This window comes from Gymnodraco acuticeps, unplaced genomic scaffold, assembly GCF_902827175.1.
Source record: "Gymnodraco acuticeps unplaced genomic scaffold, fGymAcu1.1, whole genome shotgun sequence".
NCBI lineage: Eukaryota > Metazoa > Chordata > Actinopteri > Perciformes > Bathydraconidae > Gymnodraco > Gymnodraco acuticeps.
This window is the reverse complement of record NW_022990238.1, coordinates 6475142-6494668: the sequence shown is the minus strand read 5'-3', so window position 1 is coordinate 6494668 and position 19527 is coordinate 6475142. Positions and strand designations below refer to the sequence as shown.

The 19527-nt window shown below is 39.4% G+C and overlaps 2 protein-coding genes across 2 annotated transcripts in view; one reads left to right on the top strand and one right to left on the bottom strand.

Annotated features, from left to right (window-relative positions):
* LOC117548401 (potassium voltage-gated channel subfamily A member 7) overlaps positions 1-18322 on the bottom strand; it is a 28775-nt gene extending 10453 nt beyond the window's left edge. The window contains exon 1 of the mRNA XM_034219682.1: positions 18261-18322. The gene's annotated coding sequence lies outside the window, so the exon portion shown is untranslated. The remainder of the gene's footprint in view (positions 1-18260) is intronic.
* On the top strand, positions 75-6233 carry hsd17b14 (hydroxysteroid (17-beta) dehydrogenase 14). The gene is made up of 9 exons (XM_034219683.1): positions 75-403; positions 478-516; positions 986-1083; positions 1910-1976; positions 2076-2167; positions 2956-3060; positions 3153-3220; positions 4069-4165; positions 5670-6233. The coding sequence occupies exons 1-9, from the start codon at positions 322-324 to the stop codon at positions 5814-5816; spliced, it is 795 nt and encodes a 264-aa protein (XP_034075574.1). The 5' UTR covers positions 75-321; the 3' UTR covers positions 5817-6233.
* Positions 18323-19527: the final 1205 nt, after the last annotated feature.

The window sequence follows — 19527 nt, the reverse complement described above, 5'->3', positions numbered from 1 at the left end:
GTATTTGCAAACCATATTGTGTTTGTTAGTGAATCATGAGGCATTTGTAAAACCTGTTTAGTTTGTTTGTGGAGTTATGGCAGGAAATTAGCTCCATACCCAGCCACCGTAGTGTCGTGTCAGGTGGGCGTGTCGTGTAGTGTCCGCGGCCGCAGCTAGACCATATTGTTATAAACGGGAATGATTTCAGAAAGGTGATGAAGTAAAGAGACACATACGTGCATCTGAGTAGAATTAGCGCAAAGAAAAACAACGAACACTTGTCTCGTTCAGTGTTAGCAGCAGCGCAACTCTGAGGCGTTTCTCCTCATCACAGCCGAAATGTCCCTCCGATACCACGACAAAGTTGTTATTGTGACTGGAGGGTCCAAAGGGATTGGCAGAGGGATTGTCAAAGTCTTTGGTAATTATTGTTTATAATGTTGATTTGTAACTGATCAGAGGTTGCGCACTGAAACATTTGCACTTATTTTTTAGTGGAGAATGGAGCCAAGGTGGTGTTTTGTGCTAGAGGAGGTGAGTCATTTTAATTTTTCGTCAATGTTTTTTCTTATAATGTTGCTTTATTTTCTCTTGGGCAAGGATTATTTGAATGATAATGTATTACTTCAAATCGGCACCAGGTGCATCTGTGGTGGAAGACTCAAATATGTAATCTTAGTAAAAGTACAAAAGTGAAAATGTCCTTCTTTCAAAATGTTCCTACTGCAATTGTATCAACACAAGCATAACAAAGTTAACATTTGTATTGTTATGAAACTCCTCCTTTCAGAGTGTGTTTATGAATAATACAAATGTAATATTGAAGGTTGTAATTTGTCAATGTGTAGCACATTTTAGTTTCACTTTATAGTCTTCCTACAGGTTGATCATTTGTAAGGCACTGCTGCAGTTAAATATAGTGGTTTATAAGAGCTCCACTTTCCACCACTGGTTATAACTAAAGTACAGGAGTTCTACTGAGTTGTTTAACTATTATCACCAGGTGCAGTAGGTGAGGCTCTGGAGGCAGAGTTAAACAAAGCAGGGCCAGGCTCATGCAAGTTTGTCACATGTGACATCTCCAAAGATGACGATATCAAGGTAATGTGTAACTTTAGTGTTATTGTTCTGGTTATACTGCACTTAGATGTACAATTCCCTTTTTGAATTGACAGTCATGATCACAAGACCTGTAAGTGCTAAGTCAGTCATGTTTTATGTTGTAATTCTTGTATTGTCTTTCACTTCCTGTTTTGTTTTGTCACGTCTCTTTTCAGCTTCATTGACTCCCTTTCCTAATGTGTTCTCCCGCGCTCATCAGCGCCAGCCCCGCACCTGATTGTTTTCACCTGTTCCCAGTTATCTCCTGTTTATATTCCCCTGTTTCCCTCTGTTTATTGTCAGTTCGTCTTGTCCTGTCCCCATGCCACAAGTCATTGTACCAGCGTCTAAGTATTATGACTCAAGCCTAATTTATGCTCCAGAAGTATTTAGTGAGTTTTGTTCCTCACCTTGTGAGCGATTTTCTTTTGTGCTTTTTGTAACCCTTATCACCTCATCAAAGAGTGTCGTCTTATTTTGTACATCCTTATGGAATAAAGTACCTTTTTTGCATTCTATACCTTTGTCTCTCGGGTCGTACATTTGAGTTCAGTTCCCTGTGCTTCCATGTTTTTAACAATGTGGGTGTTGTGTGTCCACCGGCATATTTATGTATTCTTACCAAGATGTCAAAGTTTGTATTTTTCAGTCTCCCAGTTTAAAAATAGCTTACAATCCATCTTACAACTCGTAAAACTCATATGACTCGTTTACCCAGTTCTGTGTTTAGGGTTTGGTTTGCCCTACTAAGGGTGTTTCTGTGTTTTATGAGAGACTGGTTGATTGTTCAAATAAACCCTCAAAGTGACTTTTCTTTTCACCACAGAGATTGATTGCAGTCACAGTGGAGCATTATGGACATGTTGACTGCCTGGTCAACAATGCAGGGTGGCGTAAGTCTCACATTTCCTTCTTCCCTCCAGCAGATGTCATGATGAAGATGCTTTACATGGAAAGTATTTAGTTGATCTCCTTACCTTTCACCTCTTCAGACCCCCCTCAAAAACCCACTGATGACACCACAGCAGAAGAGTTCAGGGATCTGTTGAATCTGAACCTCATCAGCTACTTCTTGGCTTCAAAAGTAATGTTTCTAGAACTTCTCAAAATCATTGGTTATAACTTTCCTCCATAAACGTGGACCTCTATGGAAGCAAAGAATGGCTGTAAGGATTATTATTATTATAATGTCAAAACGGTGACAGTAAAACGCGAAAGAGAGTAAGAAAGAAACAAATACTTTATTAATTCCTCTGGAAAATGTTACAATGGCAGCTACAGATAATACAAGGGTAATAAGAAAACAACTTTAGTAGTTCTGTAGATTAGGGTGGTCCTTAGTGCCATGTACATTTTCGAATTCATTTATTTTAAGCTCCAACCACCGGAATTCATTATGATAGTCAATAGCCTGGTGAATTGTATTCAAATTCCAACAATATTTACCCCTCCCTCATCAACCTTGAAGTTTAGCATCACGTAGGCTGGTCCTTAAAATTGAAAGTCGAAAAGTCTACACTCCAACCCCCAGAATTCATTCTATTGAATTTAATCTTTTCCTCAATCTGACAACATTTACCCCATCCCTCACCTGGGCTACCACACCAGCAGCCACGGTGCTGCAACTGAGGCTAAACTTCAAGGTCGATGAGGACCACCCTACTGTAGATGTGTAATGCTGTACAGTCGTAGCCAAGGTTGAAGTACTGCAAAATTAAATGCAATTATTTTTCTAAAGGTGTGTTGCCTTTATGGACCTGATAACTGATGCTCCTGAGGTGAAGTCCTTATAAAATGATAAATCTTAGGACCCTTCTTTGCTCCCACTGACAAAAGATGTTTTGAAGTGTTTGGAACTCTCACTCTCTTCAGTGTGTGCTGCCGTACCTACGACAGCGTCAGGGAAACATCATAAATGTCTCCAGTCTAGTGGCAACCATCGGTCAGAAAAATGCTGCACCATATGTTGCCACCAAGGTGAGTTCATCCTTAAAGCAACAGGTTTCATTATTATAATAAATAAATGTTTAAAAGAAAAATATTGTGAAATGTGAACTGTTTTCCACAAGGGGGCGATAATCTCCATGACAAAGGCGATGGCTGTGGATGAGAGTCGCTACAATGTGAGAGTGAACTGGTGAGACAAACTGCAATGTTACTCAGGTTAATTCTTTTTGGGACAAAACAGTGTGATTCTATGACCTCCTGTTTTTAAGCGGTCTCATAGTGTTGTAAATAGTATTCATCAAAACATTTTTATGTGAATCTGGATAAGGTTTCTTTACGTTTTTATGTCAAAATACAACATCATTAGTGAAAGTTGTGCAATTAAAATCCTACTTGGTAAAATTTGAAAAGCATTATCATCCAAATGTAATGTGTGACTGATATATTATTATATGGGACATTATTAGATTGTTAATATTGATGTATCAGTGTGTAATCAGCCTTTTTCTGAGCTAAATTGAATTGCTTTATTTACACGTGTACATTAGGTTAGTCCAGCTGTTCCCCAGGCCCATCCAAAGTGTCACCAGATAAATCTGATTGGTTGTGAGTTATGGAAGAAATTATTATTTAGAATTTTCTCCTATCTTTGGAGAAATAAGCCCCAACAAGTCACTTGATTTTACAATTTTAAGCTTGTAATCTGAAGATAAACAATTTCAGATAAATGCAGTCAAATAAAAGTACAAAACTTCTCTATGAAATAGCATAGAATTAAAACACTCAGACGAAGTCGAAGAACCTCAAATTTGGAATTAAGTAAACTACATTATTTCTTTAAAATATTGTGAAGATGATAAATTACAATAGTTATACTCACTGATTTTGTTAAATAAAACAGGAGTTTATATATATATTCAAAACATCCTCTTATATGTTAACATAAAGCATAGTAACTACATTTTATAAAGTATCTCCTGACTGCAGAGCTAACATCACCCTCTGTTGTCTAATAATACTGTCTGCCGTTTATTGCAGCATCTCCCCAGGTAATGTGCTGACACCTCTGTGGGAAGAATTAGCAGGACACTCACCAGACGCTGCAGCGACCATTCAAATGGGAGAAAATTGTCAGGCAAGTTCTCACACATCTTTAAAAGAGGCGGAAGTGATCTTAATGAAGTCAGAGGTGATGAAATGGCATAACACTTTTGAAAACAGAGAAAAACTTTCATTCTGAAAGGCAAAGAAAATCTGTGAACTCTGGTTATATTTAAATCTTATAATCAGGTCCAAAACGTTTTGCCTTTCAGCAGCTTTTAATAGATAAGTTGTGAGTTAAAAAAATGCATCACAATAATATTAAAGAAAAGCCCCCCCTCAGTGCTTTTCAGCTGCAGAGAAACGTTTGGTTTCTGCTGAGCGTATGCAGCAGCTAAGAAGACTTGCTGAGGGTTTCAATCATTATGAGGTAGCCGACAGTTTCTCAGACATGGTTGTGTTAATGATGCAAACTGCCACACACTGTGGTCGCCTTATTGGGTTGTAAATGTGAACTCCCTGAATCCTGCATCTAAACAGGAAGAGTTCCCGAAACAGGTTGTTATTTTGGTTATGCAAATTATAAAAAAAATTCATCCGAGTCACTGGAAGAATTTGACGGGGAACAATAAAAGGGAAGTTCTAGACTGAAGAGTTGACACAGGGAGATATGAAATACCTGGCTGATCATTATGACTTTTTTATGACAATCTGCATTGTGAACGGTTTATGGTAAACAATACTGCTATATACATATTATATCTATACTACGACATCTGTATGTCTCGATACTTGGCACTTTCCCATTCTCAAGTTATGTATTACAGTGGTAATAGAGGTGGAGGATGAAGATTTGTTATTGTCTATTATCTTTTGTAAGTTTGCAGTTTTCCCAGTTGAGGGTTGCCTGAGTTCACTCTGTGAATCTGCACTTACACAGAGAGAAAAAGATCAGGAACTTGTACATTCTTGAAAGCAATATATATGTAGTACTGAGCAAATACACAAGGCTGCTTTTAAAATAAAATAACGGTACCACTTTACAATAAGACTACCCTTATAAAGGGTTTACGAATAGTTTGTAATTCATTTATTAATTAGGTTGTGAACACTTTATAAATCATTAACAAGCTTGTATAAGACATGAGATAAACAGGGCAACTGTGACCGGTGGCTTGCCAAATAGTGAGCCCACATGCATCTGTACTGCTAAGTCTTATATTGGCTACTTAGCTTACTTCGTCTTCTTCATCATCCTTGGTGTCTGTTGTTCACTAAGTTGATTCTCGCTAAGTAGCCAATATAAGGCTTAGTCATCTTGCCAAATAGTGAGTGTGTTGATGTATGAAAACTGTGTTAGAACTGGTTCTTAATGATTAATAAAGTGTTTACACTAATTCATAACCTAATTATAAACCCTTTATGAATCCTTTATAAGGGTAGTCTGTAAAGTGGAACCAAAATAACAATAAGCAAGACGCATCAACTGTATAAACAGCTGCAGGAGCATAAAACACAGCAAGAAAGTGGAATGATGCAACCTCAAACTGCTGGAATGAGAACAAGAATGATTACTGACACGTTGTGTTTTCGTACAGCTGATGGGTCGTATGGGGACGGAGGCTGAGTGCGGACTGGCTGCCTTGTATCTGGCTGCAGATGCTACGTTCTGCACCGGGATCGACCTGTTGCTCAGCGGGGGGGCTGAGCTCGACTACGGCTACAAGAGTCAGATCCCTTCCTGACTGCTTCCTTGTGGTTGTAGTAAAGATGGTTAACAGATTTAATTGTTTAATGCAGATTTTACATAATTGTTCAAATATTTTATGTCTCTTGTGTTGCTTTTAGCCAAGTTATTTTTTAAACGTCAAAATAGAAAAAGAAGGTTGGCATACTATAGACTAACAAATCACAATTTAAACCTTTTCAATCAAACCTCTTTGTAGACTGCAGATGGCCCAGAGAAGAAATTGCAAATAAAAATGTATACTTTTGTTATTATTGAAGTGCCAAAACTATTTACATTGTAAAATACAATTAAAATATCTGAATTATACTGTTAAAACATTAATATAACCAATGCTTTTAACATTTTCAAATGATTGTGTTTGTATTTTCATTCAATCAAATAAAAAGTGAGATTTCATTTATTAGATGACCAATATGCTTGTCTGAGATCAGTCTGCTTAACGTCTTGGGGCCTTTCTAATTTAGACTCCTCCAGAAATGGATTTCAGCGCGCCATGTTGAAGGACATCTAATTTCTCTAAATGCACTTCGAGGACCGAGGATCGAGGAGGCACAGCCTAAAAGTAAATATAGAAGTCATCATGAACACAGTTCTGTCCATCAGACAGAGGTCTGATGGACAGAACTGTGTTCATGATGACTTCTATATTTACTTTTAATTCATTCACAGTGAGGTATAATGAGACAATAACAGGCTACAGATGTGGACATACACACAGGGCCGGACTGGGACAATAAGTCAGGCCGGGAATTATACACCCAGCCAGGCCACTACCAGTTTTATTTGTCAATTTTTACAGCGTTGCTGCCCATAATGATAGCCCTCTAAATCTACTACCCAAAAATAAACATATGGACATGGGTTACTATTTTAAAAAATGTGCAAATCTATTTAGGAACCTATGTGAACATATTTTAAGTGGAGGTGGACCTCAAATCCTATAGGGGGGTCCGGGGGCATGCTCCCCCGGTAAGATTTAAAAAAAAATGTTGGACTTAAATGCATCAATCTGGTGCATTTTGAGGGGGAAATAAAGAGACTACACCCATATGAAACAGAACTGTATACATTTAAATAATCATAAAAACATGGCCATAACCAATAACATACCATATCCAATATGAAAAAACATTGAAACTTGTTTATTTATTTGTTTTTGGTTCATTTATAGTTGTGAGTGTGTCTGTGCTCCTGAACCAGCCTCACCTGTCTCCCTCCTCTCCCCCTGCTCCTCTTTGAGGCAGCAGCAAAGACTAGTTTTAGCTCTCAACAAGTTTATCTTACCTTTTTTCACCTAGTTAACATTTTTTTTGTATTATTCATGCATATTTTACCAATCACTCCCCCCTCAAATGGAAATATGTGTTTACATAAATGGTGACCAAACTCTTCGAGACCCAGAGATAACTTAGACTAAGTTAACTATCTAAACACTCGGAGAGTCCTTTACCTCACCTGAGCTGTAGTTATCAGTCTCTCAGTCTGACAGGAGAGGACTCTCCTCCACCTTGTTGTTGAAAAAGCTCCTTATATCCATTAGCGCAGCTAGCTAGCACCAGATGCTAACAACAATACACGTAACCGGTGCGCACGCTTTATCGCGCCACACTAACATACACCCTCCCGAGCTTGAATGACACACAGACCAATCGAGGGCATTAGTATGATCTGTATGAAAGTGGCCATGTCGGCAGGCCACATCATGTATACAGCCAGTCACCCTCTGTGAGGCAGAGTCAGACCCACATTTGCGCAGCGTTGCGTTCACAATACATACATTAAAAAAAAAAAAAATCTCAGCCCACTTAACAGGCCAGGCCAGGCCATCGGGAAACCTCCCGGTCCTCCCGATGGCCAGTCCGGGCCTGCATACACATATATATATATATATATAGGCATATATTTATATAAATTATACAATTTCAGAATCAAACAAGTATGAGAGCACTCACAGCATAATAACGTAACACTATCAGAGACTGGATATATCCCCCCCCACCCCTCTCTGGTCGCTACAATGAGGAAATGAAATTACGGGCCAAAAGTTTTATTTACAAGTATTAAAAGTAAGCAGAGGACACCAAACCAACTGAGATCTGTCTGTCCGCCGCATCTACGCACACACACGCTACGCACCTACACACTGTACAACACGCACCTTATTATGTGAAGCACTAAATGGTTTTAGGTTAATTTGACGCAGCGATCGCATAGTTGGGTCCTCTCCACCACGGACGTGAAAAACATGAATAAAACTAAAGCAAATAAAGAGAGTAATGTAGGCCTGTTATACTGAGTGATATATATATTATACACACTGCTCTGCTTTCTGCACGGACCTCACAGCTGTTCTCACTGTAAACATCACGTTGCGATTAAAGCAGTTTCTAAAATAATATCCAGGGGATGCATGCAGAGCTGTCATTGGCTGGGATAAGTCCGGCCGTGCGTCACGACCAAGCCCCCAGGAAGTGTGCCGGAGTCTGATGAGAATATTCGTGCTGGTCAAACGGCGGTACTACACTTCCTTTAGGTTGCTGGGCCCGGAAACACTTTTTCCCATTGACTTACATTGGGAAAGAGTGGTCTGTAACTCGTTGGATATTTTTTTTTAAACTAAATAAACTACCCAGTATGAACGTTTGTATAGCCCCTATTAAAAAAATTCGTTATTAACGTTATTCTGAGAGTTATTTCCCTCGGCATTATGAACGCGCATCTCACCCACGGGACCGTGCCGCCCGGCACGTTCAAGTTACGTGTTCAGTACTACATGAGTTTCTCTTTACCCATGGATGCACAATAACAACGGACCATATCGCCTTACTGCCAGCCCACGGAGCTGTAATAATGGATATATTGCACATGTTTGCTGTAATTCATCATTTGTAAAATATTATACTACATGGGCTGTATGATGTAAATCTTGTACCGTAAATGTTGTATTAAATAAAGTTAATATTACCAACGTAGATTAACGTTCCTGTAGCTTCTTATTGCACTTGCAATTGTTTTAGTTACTTGTGGGCTACTTAAAGATCAAATGCAAAGCTTTTTGTATAATTGCCAGTACAATCTAAATCATATAGCTACAACACTATCTAAGATATTGCAGTATTAAAATCGGAGATAATATGAGTCTGGCAATGCGCAATATTAATTTTGTTCAACCCCCAACTATGGAAGCAAACAAGAGACAGAAGTATTTGAATTTTATTAGACACCGAATTTATAGCATTGAAAATAATTACTTTGAAAATCATGTATACGAATGTTTTTGCTCCGAATTTACCTATGTGAAATAAAAATGTAAAAATTCAAGTTAAAAAAATTCGAATGTTCAACTTCAGATCCCAAAAATTCAAGTGAAAAAAATTCGACGTCAAATATTTCGGTGTTTAAAATTCGATGTTAAATATTTCGGTGTATAAAATTCGACGTCAAAAATTGCGATGCAGCCTCATCCGGGCTACTCAGACAGGATAAGCAATCGAGTCCGAATGCAATCAAACCGACTTCTGGCCTATCAGAGCCAAGCGGCAAACCCCGGGACAGTGCGGTGAAGCCCAATGCTGCAAACTGTAGGCGATGGATGCAGATGGGAGCAATTCCCGTAGACCCTATGTTAAAATGTCCAACTTAACATCAGAAAATGAACATGTTTCTAGCCTGGATCCACAAAAACATATTCTGTATATAGTTAGATTCCCCCTTCATGACAACGGGACTGCTGCTCCTAGCTCCTCTGTCTCACTGTTAGCTCCGTGATGCTACAGCGGCTCAGCGCATGAGGAGAACACTACTTGAACTCGGCCGTGTTTGTTGTGTTGGCTCCTGGTGGACTATTCGTCATGCAAATATAGGATTTATCTGCGGTTGAAACAGACCGTCCATGAATGCAGTTTCTTCGGTAAGTCAACCCTGCGTACTTTATGTTATGTTACTGGTGTTTTTATTAAGCTAACGTTAATGAATGTTTAGAGTTGGGTTAGCATTTGAGCAATCGTAGCTCCATCTGTGCTAACGATGCTATGCGTAGCATCCAAGAGTGTAAAACATTAAGTGGGATGCTACTGTATACCAAAAGGCTTCTGTGCGAGGTTGCTAAAATAAGGTCATCCTTGTACGTTAGATAGTTAGTTTGCTAGTTAGGTTACTGTATGCATTGTTAAGGTTAATTTAAATTCGCTATGCTCTACTATAGCATAAAATAGACTAGCTAACGTCAACGTATTGTTGAAGAGAGGCTTAGTGTATATTAAATCAACCTCACAATGAAATGTGTGTATCTTTAAAATATGAACGTCACATTTCAAGATGGTCCAGAAATAACGCTCCCTTAGATATTATAATATGGTTTGTTGAACTGGAGTTATTTATTGCAGCTAACCGCCTATCCGACCCAAACATTGTTGTTTTTAATATTATTACCAATGCCTCTTTTAATTGTATTATCATCACACTTGAGAAACAGCCTTATCGTGGCTGTACAACGGAACATGTAACTTAATGCCTGCATTTAAGGACGATGAATAGCGTAGTCAATGCTTTAGTGACAAGGAAATTATGTTTAAATAGTAGATATGACGTTATCTGTGACTTCAGTGGAAATGAAGCTTATCCATTGCATTTGTTCAATAGGTTTGTGTCTTACCCTTAGGTGTGTGATACATATGAATATGGCATGAAAACAAATTAATTTGACTGACTCATGAAAACCTCATCCAAAGTAACAGTAAAATAAATAGGACCTACACAATAATGCTCAATCAAACTGATACAGTATAAGGACTGTGATATCCAGCAATTTCTTAAGTATAACAATAAGATTATGACCTGTTTTTAAAAGAAGATAAAAAAGTAGTTTGCATGTAAAGAAGTCTGTAAGCCACGCATGTAACTTTACATCTGTTTGTTCAAAGTGTCCTCAAGGTGATCCAGACAGGCTGGACCAGAGGAGGAGAGACAGATCTGGACTCCTAGCAGCAGAGAACTTCAGCACAGATTACAAGGTGCATATACCTTTTTCATACTTTACAAAGAATGCATAAAGTAATTACTCTAATACACTGATATACATGCCATTAAACATGACTAAATACTAGATCACCTACACATCAGTGATGTTGAGAGCACTTTCTTAGCTAAAGGTTACATTTTACCAAGCAACATCACTTTTTTGTTCAACTTTCACATTTCAATGTATTTAAGGCAAATATTATTGAACATAGTGAGAGCTGCGACCCTTTGTCTTTCAGTGAGACAACCGGACAGAGCAAGCTTCCACAGTTGCACTAAGTTTTGATAACAGTTAAATATTATTATAATAATACATTTATTTCAATGTTGATGAATTTAGAACGGTTTATTCATAAACTGATTATCTTTGTAGTACACTGTTGGATTTAAAAAACACATTCAATTAAGAAAATCATTATATTTATGAACAAACAAACACACCTCTTTCTTAAATAACACACTTGCTCTGCAATAATATGTTTCTTGATATTTCTGTTAGGAAAGGACACGCCTGAGAGACAGGACTGCTTCACCATTTTCTCTTTCTCTGAGGGTCCAGAAGAACATCCAAGAGGGAAAGGAGAAGCTGATGTGATAAAAGTCAGCTGATCAAATGCATTTGCCTCACTATATGAGCTTCACAATACTTGTGCCTTGTACCGCCGAGTTTGCAACGTCATAAATAAATGGTGCCAATCTTCAGTCAGATGTGAATGTGTAATTTAACATTTTCAGTAAGAATAATGGACAAAAGGAGTGCAAATACAATTTATTGAAATGTGAACTAAAAGTTATCAAGCATGAACCATCACCATTTTTTTTTAAAATAACAACGAAATAATATACATAAGTTACACTCAATGTTAATCTGTTAATTGACAGGCCTGTGCAGGTGGTAACAGCTATGTCCAGCATGGGCTAAATTCTGTAGGTGCAGCTGGTGCAGGTCCTCCTCCCTCAGGCCTGGTCCTCCTCGCAGGGAAAGACCCTCAGCCCTCTCTGGCCAAACCAACAGACAGGACGTTCATAAAGCTGAGGTTTCCCCCAAAGTCTCTAATCATCCATTCTGTGAATATGAGAGGGGAACAAATAGTGTAATAGATGCTTTGGAGGATAAGAAATATAAAGTTAACTGTTGAGTTGCTCAGTTTTTTAGATTGACAGGGTTTAATAACACAAACAAAAGGAGAGAAATAAAGATTGGTCTTTCAATAAATTGTGTTGATTTTGTCTTTTGAATTGTTTGTCTGAAGTCAAGTAGCTAGAACTGTTACTTATAGTTTGAATGATACAGTCTGGTTATCATGTTTGGAGGAGGCATCACAGGTAAGAGCACCATTTGTTGTGTTCCATCCACAACAAATTGATGTGTGTATTTATTTATCTACTATTTCTTGAATCATTACTGTCAGTCCAAAACAAGAGATTTTGTTTTGGTAACATTTAAAAAAAAAAAAAACATTATCTATTTTCCACTACACTATCTTGAATACTTTAGTTTTTACGTCACTACATTTATCTAACAGCTTTAACATTGTAAAGGTGTCACTTCGGACTCTGGGTAATTATGACAGCATGTCCTACTATTTTGAGACTTTGAACAAACCAGACCTTAATCTATTAATGTAGAAAATAGTCAGCACATTAAACCATTATGAAATTAATAATTAGTTAGCTCATTGTTCAAAATGAGCTCCAACTACAACAGTTAAGTCAACTCGTGCATCGGTAATAACAATAAATCAAATGATATAATAGTATAACTTGTGTCTACTTTAAATACTTTAACAACACTTTCCTAATTATACTAGCATACTTTTACTAAAGTAACATTAACATGTTTAAATGCAGGGCTTTTGTAAGAGTGTATTTCGTATAGTGTAGCATGGTCTACTTGACTTATCTAACCGAAGTGATCGTTACGTTACTTTGCAAACTGTCACCCCCCACACACACACACGGTAACGTGATTCACTTCAATTAATGATAACTACGGAGCTTGCTAACAGCAAGGCACAAGGCTACTTCACTCATTTAGCTAGCTAATGTAAGATACAAATGCTGTCGAGCAAGTAAAAATAAAGAGCACAAACTGACTACTTACCGAGCGGCGAGCCCCGCTGTTCTCCGTCATTTTTCTCCCGGGTTGTTGTGATCACATGACTGACAAAGCCGTGCTCTGATAGGCCAGAAGTCGGTTTGATTGCATTAGGGCTCGATTGCTTATCCTGTCTGAGTAGCCCGGATGATGCTGCATCGCAATTTTTGACGTCGAATTTTACACACCGAATTTTTTTACATCGAATTTTAAACACCGAAATATTTGACGTCGAATTTTTTTCACTTGAATTTTTGGGATCTGAATTTGAACATTCGAATTTTTTTAACTTGAATTTTTACATTTTTATTTCACATAGATAAATTCGGAGCAAAAAAAATTCAGATTCATGATTTTCAAAGTAATTATTTTCAATGCTATAAATTCGGTGACTAATAAAATTCAAATACTTCTGTCTCTTGTTTGCTTCCATACCCAACACCAAGTCCGACGATTTATTTTCTCCGCCGCTCCTCCGCAAGATGGCGGCGCGTGACGTCAGATGTGCCAAACATATTTCCACCTGGCTTATCAATCACAGCGGCTTCCGCCGATAGTACAACTAGTTTCGTCTATCATGTCTGATTCTGAGTAGACTATAGACTAAAAGCTTTAGGAATCCAAACTATAACATATAATAAGTACCCTGTATCAAGATTGATGCAAAACAAGTGAAATTTGACCTTTTTAGAGAGGTTTAGAAAAATAAAGTCCAGGCGGACTCACCTCACAAGGACGAGGTGGATGGGAATTTGTTCAATGCCTAACATATTTCCACCCGGCTTATCATGTCTGATTCTGAGTCGGAGGCCACCCAATATCTGGAGTATGTTGTCGACATCCAACCCTATCTCTACGAGCCTCTGATGTCTAAGAGGAAATACTATAATCACTCCTAGTTCCCTTATTACTTATCCTAGCTCCACATCCAACACATTGTTTATGATCGTAAAGACACATAATCTAACGGTGCCCACCTCTATAAGCAATAAAACTTAATAAAACTGCAATTCCGTTATCTGCGTTATCTGCTGTGCTCCGTGCGCTTTGAAATCTAATCAAACGTTGTTTACCTCAATTCTTTGTCGTTTCTCCATCGCCCGGCTCTTTCGTTCTTTCAGTGGTTTCTTGTGCTGAAATATGGAGGGGACGGCTCCGGGTTTCAGCCTCCGACATACTATTAATGCTTCTGCACCAACAGACTTGATGATAGCAGGATCAACCTCGTATGCATCACACGCGAAGTGATCAGAACACAACCTGCTCAATTTTGTCGGTTGCCAGCCAACACGATTTAACTAAATCCATTTTTTGCGGATGATTTGGTCTTTGGGAAATACATGAAAAACTCTCCCAGATCCCGCACCGTTCGTACAACAAAAAGCACAACAATAACCCATGTTAATTCAGTTTTCTTGTCAAAAAACTTGTAACCGAGACTGCCGTGTCGGGATGTTTGGTCCAGACTGTTTGGCATGTATGACGTCACGCGCGCGGAGGCTGCTGGGAAGGTCATGTCAGAAATTCAGACGGCTTTGGGTCAAGTTTTGTATCAATAAAAAGCTTTTTTTCGGGTGTATTATCTCGATTTAAAAATTTTTTTTAAATACAGGCAGTCTTAAAAAAAATGTAGCATATTTAGAAGCTTTGCATTTGATCTTTAACATGAATAATCACAGTTACTATCCTTTTACTCCATCACATTTCAAAAAGAAATAGGCTATTGTTATTTTAACTCCACCACAGAAATCCATCATCAGCTTTACTTTTTAGATAAAGTGTTAACTCACAATTGATCATAACAGGCTTCAACATATACATTTGTATATATTACCAAGTGGTTTCATGTACAACCCACACAAGTATCATGCTAAATGAAGCTCTGTTGCTTGGATATCACTAGATCCTGATGTCAGCGTAATATAAAAGTACATAACGATTGATGTGTAATTTAGCATAATTTACTAGCTAGCCGCTAGCTGCTAACTGCCTCGTTAAATCCAGTACCATGCTGTCATGAACGCGCGGTGCTGTTACGTGTACGCAAACTCACGTGCTTAATGTGAACGAGCCTTTTGGGCGGCGTGGTTAAAGTTGCGCATGCTCTATGAGTGCACATACGGGTACTTCTCAGGCATGCCGGGTAATCTGTGACGTTTCGCTCTCTCAAAAGTTGGGCCATTTTGTCATCATGCGCCATTGAGCAACTCTCATAGGAATGAATGAGGCCCCGCCTCCCACGCTGTATCCAGTTCTTATTATACATCCATGGGTCCTCCACGCAAACTCTAACCCATGCGTACGCACTAAGCACAAAAACGGGAGAGACGAGAAACTGCGACACCGTTGGCAGAAGGAAGAATGGAGAGAAATATGTGGAAATAATACCATAAATAAAATGTTACCACTCATTTATCATATATGAAGAATTCATTTTCAAACATTGATTAAAGCCAATCTTAAAATGATTAAACAAACGCCTGTTTGAGACTCCTCAGTGCACACTAAAACATAACTTGGAGAAATAAATACGGATATAATATCTAATATGTTATTTAAAACCACCTTGAATATATTGTGTTAATGTTATGAAATGTTTTCTCATAAATTATGCGGTTTTGCATTTCTATAGGTTGTACGAGCATGGTTTTATATACTACCATGTTTAATCATGTTTTATGCCGTTTGCTAAGACTTGATAAGTCGCTCATAAAACACAGGAGGTATGGAAACTAAGAACACCATATGTGGTCAATTGTACAGCTAATATAACACAACACATAGTTGTATTTCCTCTAACTGGTGGATATAGAGTTGCTGGGGGGGGGGGAGATGCACAGGCTGCAGTGGAGACACTGCGCACAGCTGATCGACAGCTGGGACACAAACCACCAAATACGAAAACATAATTCAGATCCAGTCGTCATGCATGACTCCACTCCGGAGGGATTCCCCGATCATTTCTTACAGTTTCTCATCAAGGGTGTGCTCCTGTCCCCGGTACAAACACACTGCCTGAGGAAGGCTATGTGTATTTTTTTTGTCATTAACCTTTTTTGGACCACTTATTTATTTATTTTGGTGACGATCCGACCTCCATGCTGCTACTCTGGTTCAAACTGCATCCACCAAACAATATGATTTATCTCGACCTCCCCAAAATAACCAAAATCTGACACGGTGTGAGATGTCTTTTTTAGCTGTTCTGTCGTCATTTCCTGCTATCTTCTTCATAAAGTCAGTCTGAATGAATGAATGGGCGTTTCTTTGACTATTTATAGGCAAATATGGGCGTTACGTGAAGCCCGCAAAAGCTGCACCGCATTTCGAGTCGATTGTGATTTATAAAGGGAAACCGGCGTAGGAAGTGCTGTACGCACTTTCCTCGCCGGTACGCAATGTTTGGTGAATCGGAAAATGTCTGTACCTATTTTTTGGATTTCTACTACGTAAGCAACCTTCCCACGTGAATCCTACGCACGGCGTTATAAATGAGGCCCCTGGTCACGACTCTTTTAAACATCACTGTTTGCCGGAAATGCATCCGTGGAGGACCCATCAGTGTATCCTCGATTATAGCTCCTTCAGAGAGCCTCCTCGACGCTCGGTCATCGACGTGCATGTAGAGAAATGAGGGCCCAATCCCAAACCACTCCCTCGACCCTACCCCTCCGTGATGGAGTGAACTCCGTCTGTAGCCACACTCGCAGCTCAACGAGGCTCCCTCCTGTCAGATGGAGGGAGTAAATAGAGCAGCAAGCTTTGGGACGGCCTCCCCTCTCTCCGGCAGAAACAGGAAATGCCGTAACTGTATGTAACGGTTTCAAATCAGCATCTCTTAGACAAAAAGTTTAAATGAATAACTCAAATAAAACTCCAAACATCTTTCATTGTGTTTCAAAGCTCTTTTAGTTTTAAACCTGATGTTTATAAGCTTCTTTGTTTTTGTAACAGTCTGTAAATATACACAACTTTATAATAAAATGCACACATTTACCTTTTTCTAGACTAAACACAGGTATAAAAACAGTTAAAAACATATGAGGTTGTTAACATCGCAATTTATCAGTGGATGTTTGCTGGAACTAGCCTACTTGTTAACAGCGTGTTTCCACACACAGCGTGACTCCGGTCAGGTAGAGACCGGTCTCAAGTCAGCACCGCTGCAGACTCGCTGTTTGAGGGTTTGATAGCCCACTCCCCCTCCATACTCGTTGCTTTGGAACAGCCCTCAATATGGCGGACCCTCCGCGGGAACGCGCAAACGGAGGGGTAGGGTGTAGGGGGCGGTTTGGGAATGGGCCGAGATGTCCTTCAACATGGCGCGCCGAAAACCATATCCGGGTCACTTCCAGAGGACCGAGGATTCGAGGAGGGGAAATTAGTGAAATGAGAAAGGCCCTTGGTCTCCCGGACAATGTGCTGTGAAATCATAGACTGTATATATAAATGGACGTAGTGTCCGTGACGTCACCCATAGGATTCTGCAGAGTTGCCGTGAAGCCCTTAGTAGGCGGAGTCGGCCACTAACGGCTCGACTGTGACGTCAGAGTGTAATCCCGCCTGCTCCAAATAAGGGCAAAGAGGCGGAGCCGAGGCGGGACCTGCTGCCTCCGAACTGGAAGTAAACAGAGCTAGCTCAGGCTAAGAAGCTAAGCTAACATGAAATACATGCATACCAAGTTACTGCTAACAGTGTAGTTCCCCTATATAAACGTTACATTCATAATCAAATGAGACAATCTGCAAGAGAATTAGCTATATTTTGTTATTCTTAATGCTTGTCATTCACACGTTAAGAAAAGACGGAAATCCACCGCCCGGACCTAACGGAGCCGCAGTGGGCTAGCTCCGGGACGCCGGCTGGAGCTAGCCCCCTGCGGCTCCGTTAGCTCCGGCGGCCACCACTGGGATAATTGGGTCCCCTATTAACATTTGCTCCCGTTTAGCATTATGGGCGTCATAGCCATAGACTATAAAAGTCTAACCCAAGGCTGAATCATAAACTAAAATATCTTTCACACACACATACGGGTTTTGGGCCGAGGGCGACACCGTACTTCCGGTATCCGCCATTTCACACGAGGTGCAAGCAGAATATCATAGTCTATTGCCTTAATCAATATAGTCAACTCTAAAATACCACATATATGCATTGGCATGATAATATTATTGTGACAAGTGGGGTATTCACCTGGTGTTTCCAGAAGATAGACGTAGATGCTGCCAAAATCGACCGAAGGCCACTTCAAAGCGGATTTAATCCTCAATCACAATAATAATATTCAAAGTAATACTGGGCAAGTAATGGGCAACATTTACCGTTGATTGATGCGCCATGTCAGCGGACTGGTAGCGACACGAACCGTTAGCCCCGCAGTCATCCGGTTCGACGTGACTGGCTGTGACTGTGTGACTGACCCGAGCCTCGTTGTTCTGCTAGCTCCGCCCCTTCGCTCCAACCCCTCCCCCCACATCTACAGGTGAAAATTACTTCTGCGACACATTTATCACAGTGTAGCAAAAGTATGGGCATAGATATGTCTCATAATTATTTGTGTGAACATAAAAATAATTTGTGTGTAAATATGTGATTTGGAAATGTAAAACAACATCCATAAATGCATTTAAAAGATTTGTAAACTCACAAATACATTTGCAAGTGTAAAACGGATCTGCAAATACGCTAAATATGTTCACAAATTAAAAAAAGATCTGTGAATATCTCTTTAACATTTACACCTTTCGATCAGGCATTTGTGAATCCAATTTGTATTTGTGGACCAAAAATGCGCTTGCGGATCTCAAATCTCTGTTCACGGATCTCAAATCTCTGTTCACGGATCGTCTTTTTACACACACGGAATTTTGAGACATATTTTCCGCCGGTCTCGGCTAAAATCTACTCGTGTCACTCGGTTATTTTCGGAAACCACGTGATGGCCCGCTGATGGCGACATTTCCGTATGATTTCAAAGTAAGAGCATGATGGTTTGTTTAATGCTCTGTTTTTGTATTATAATGAACAGCGGAACGTTAGATGCATTCTTCATGACCATCACCATCATCATCATGTTATAGTGATACAGTTAGTTTGTGTTATTGATTCAATATAGCATATATCGAGCACTTTCGTTGATGTTGAAGTGCAGGCACTTTTGGGTCCCGGGGGAGCAGCTCCGGGGTGCTGCACACAAACTAACTGTATCACTATAACATGATGATGATGGTGATGGTGATGAAGAATGCATCTAGCGTTCCGCTGTTCATTATAATACAAAAACAGAGCATTAAACAAACCATCATGCTCTTACTTTGAAATCATGCGGAAATGTCGCCATCAGCGGGCCATCACGTGGTTTCCGAAAATAACCGAGTGACACGAGTAGATTTTAGCCGAGACCGGCGGAAAATATGTCTCAAAATTCCGTGTGTGTAAAAAGACGATCCGCGAACAGAGATTTGAGATCCGTGAACAGAGATTTGAGATCCGCAAGCGCATTTTTGGTCCACAAATACAAATTGGATTCACAAATGCCTGATCGAAAGGTGTAAATGTTAAAGAGATATTCACAGATCTTTTTTTATT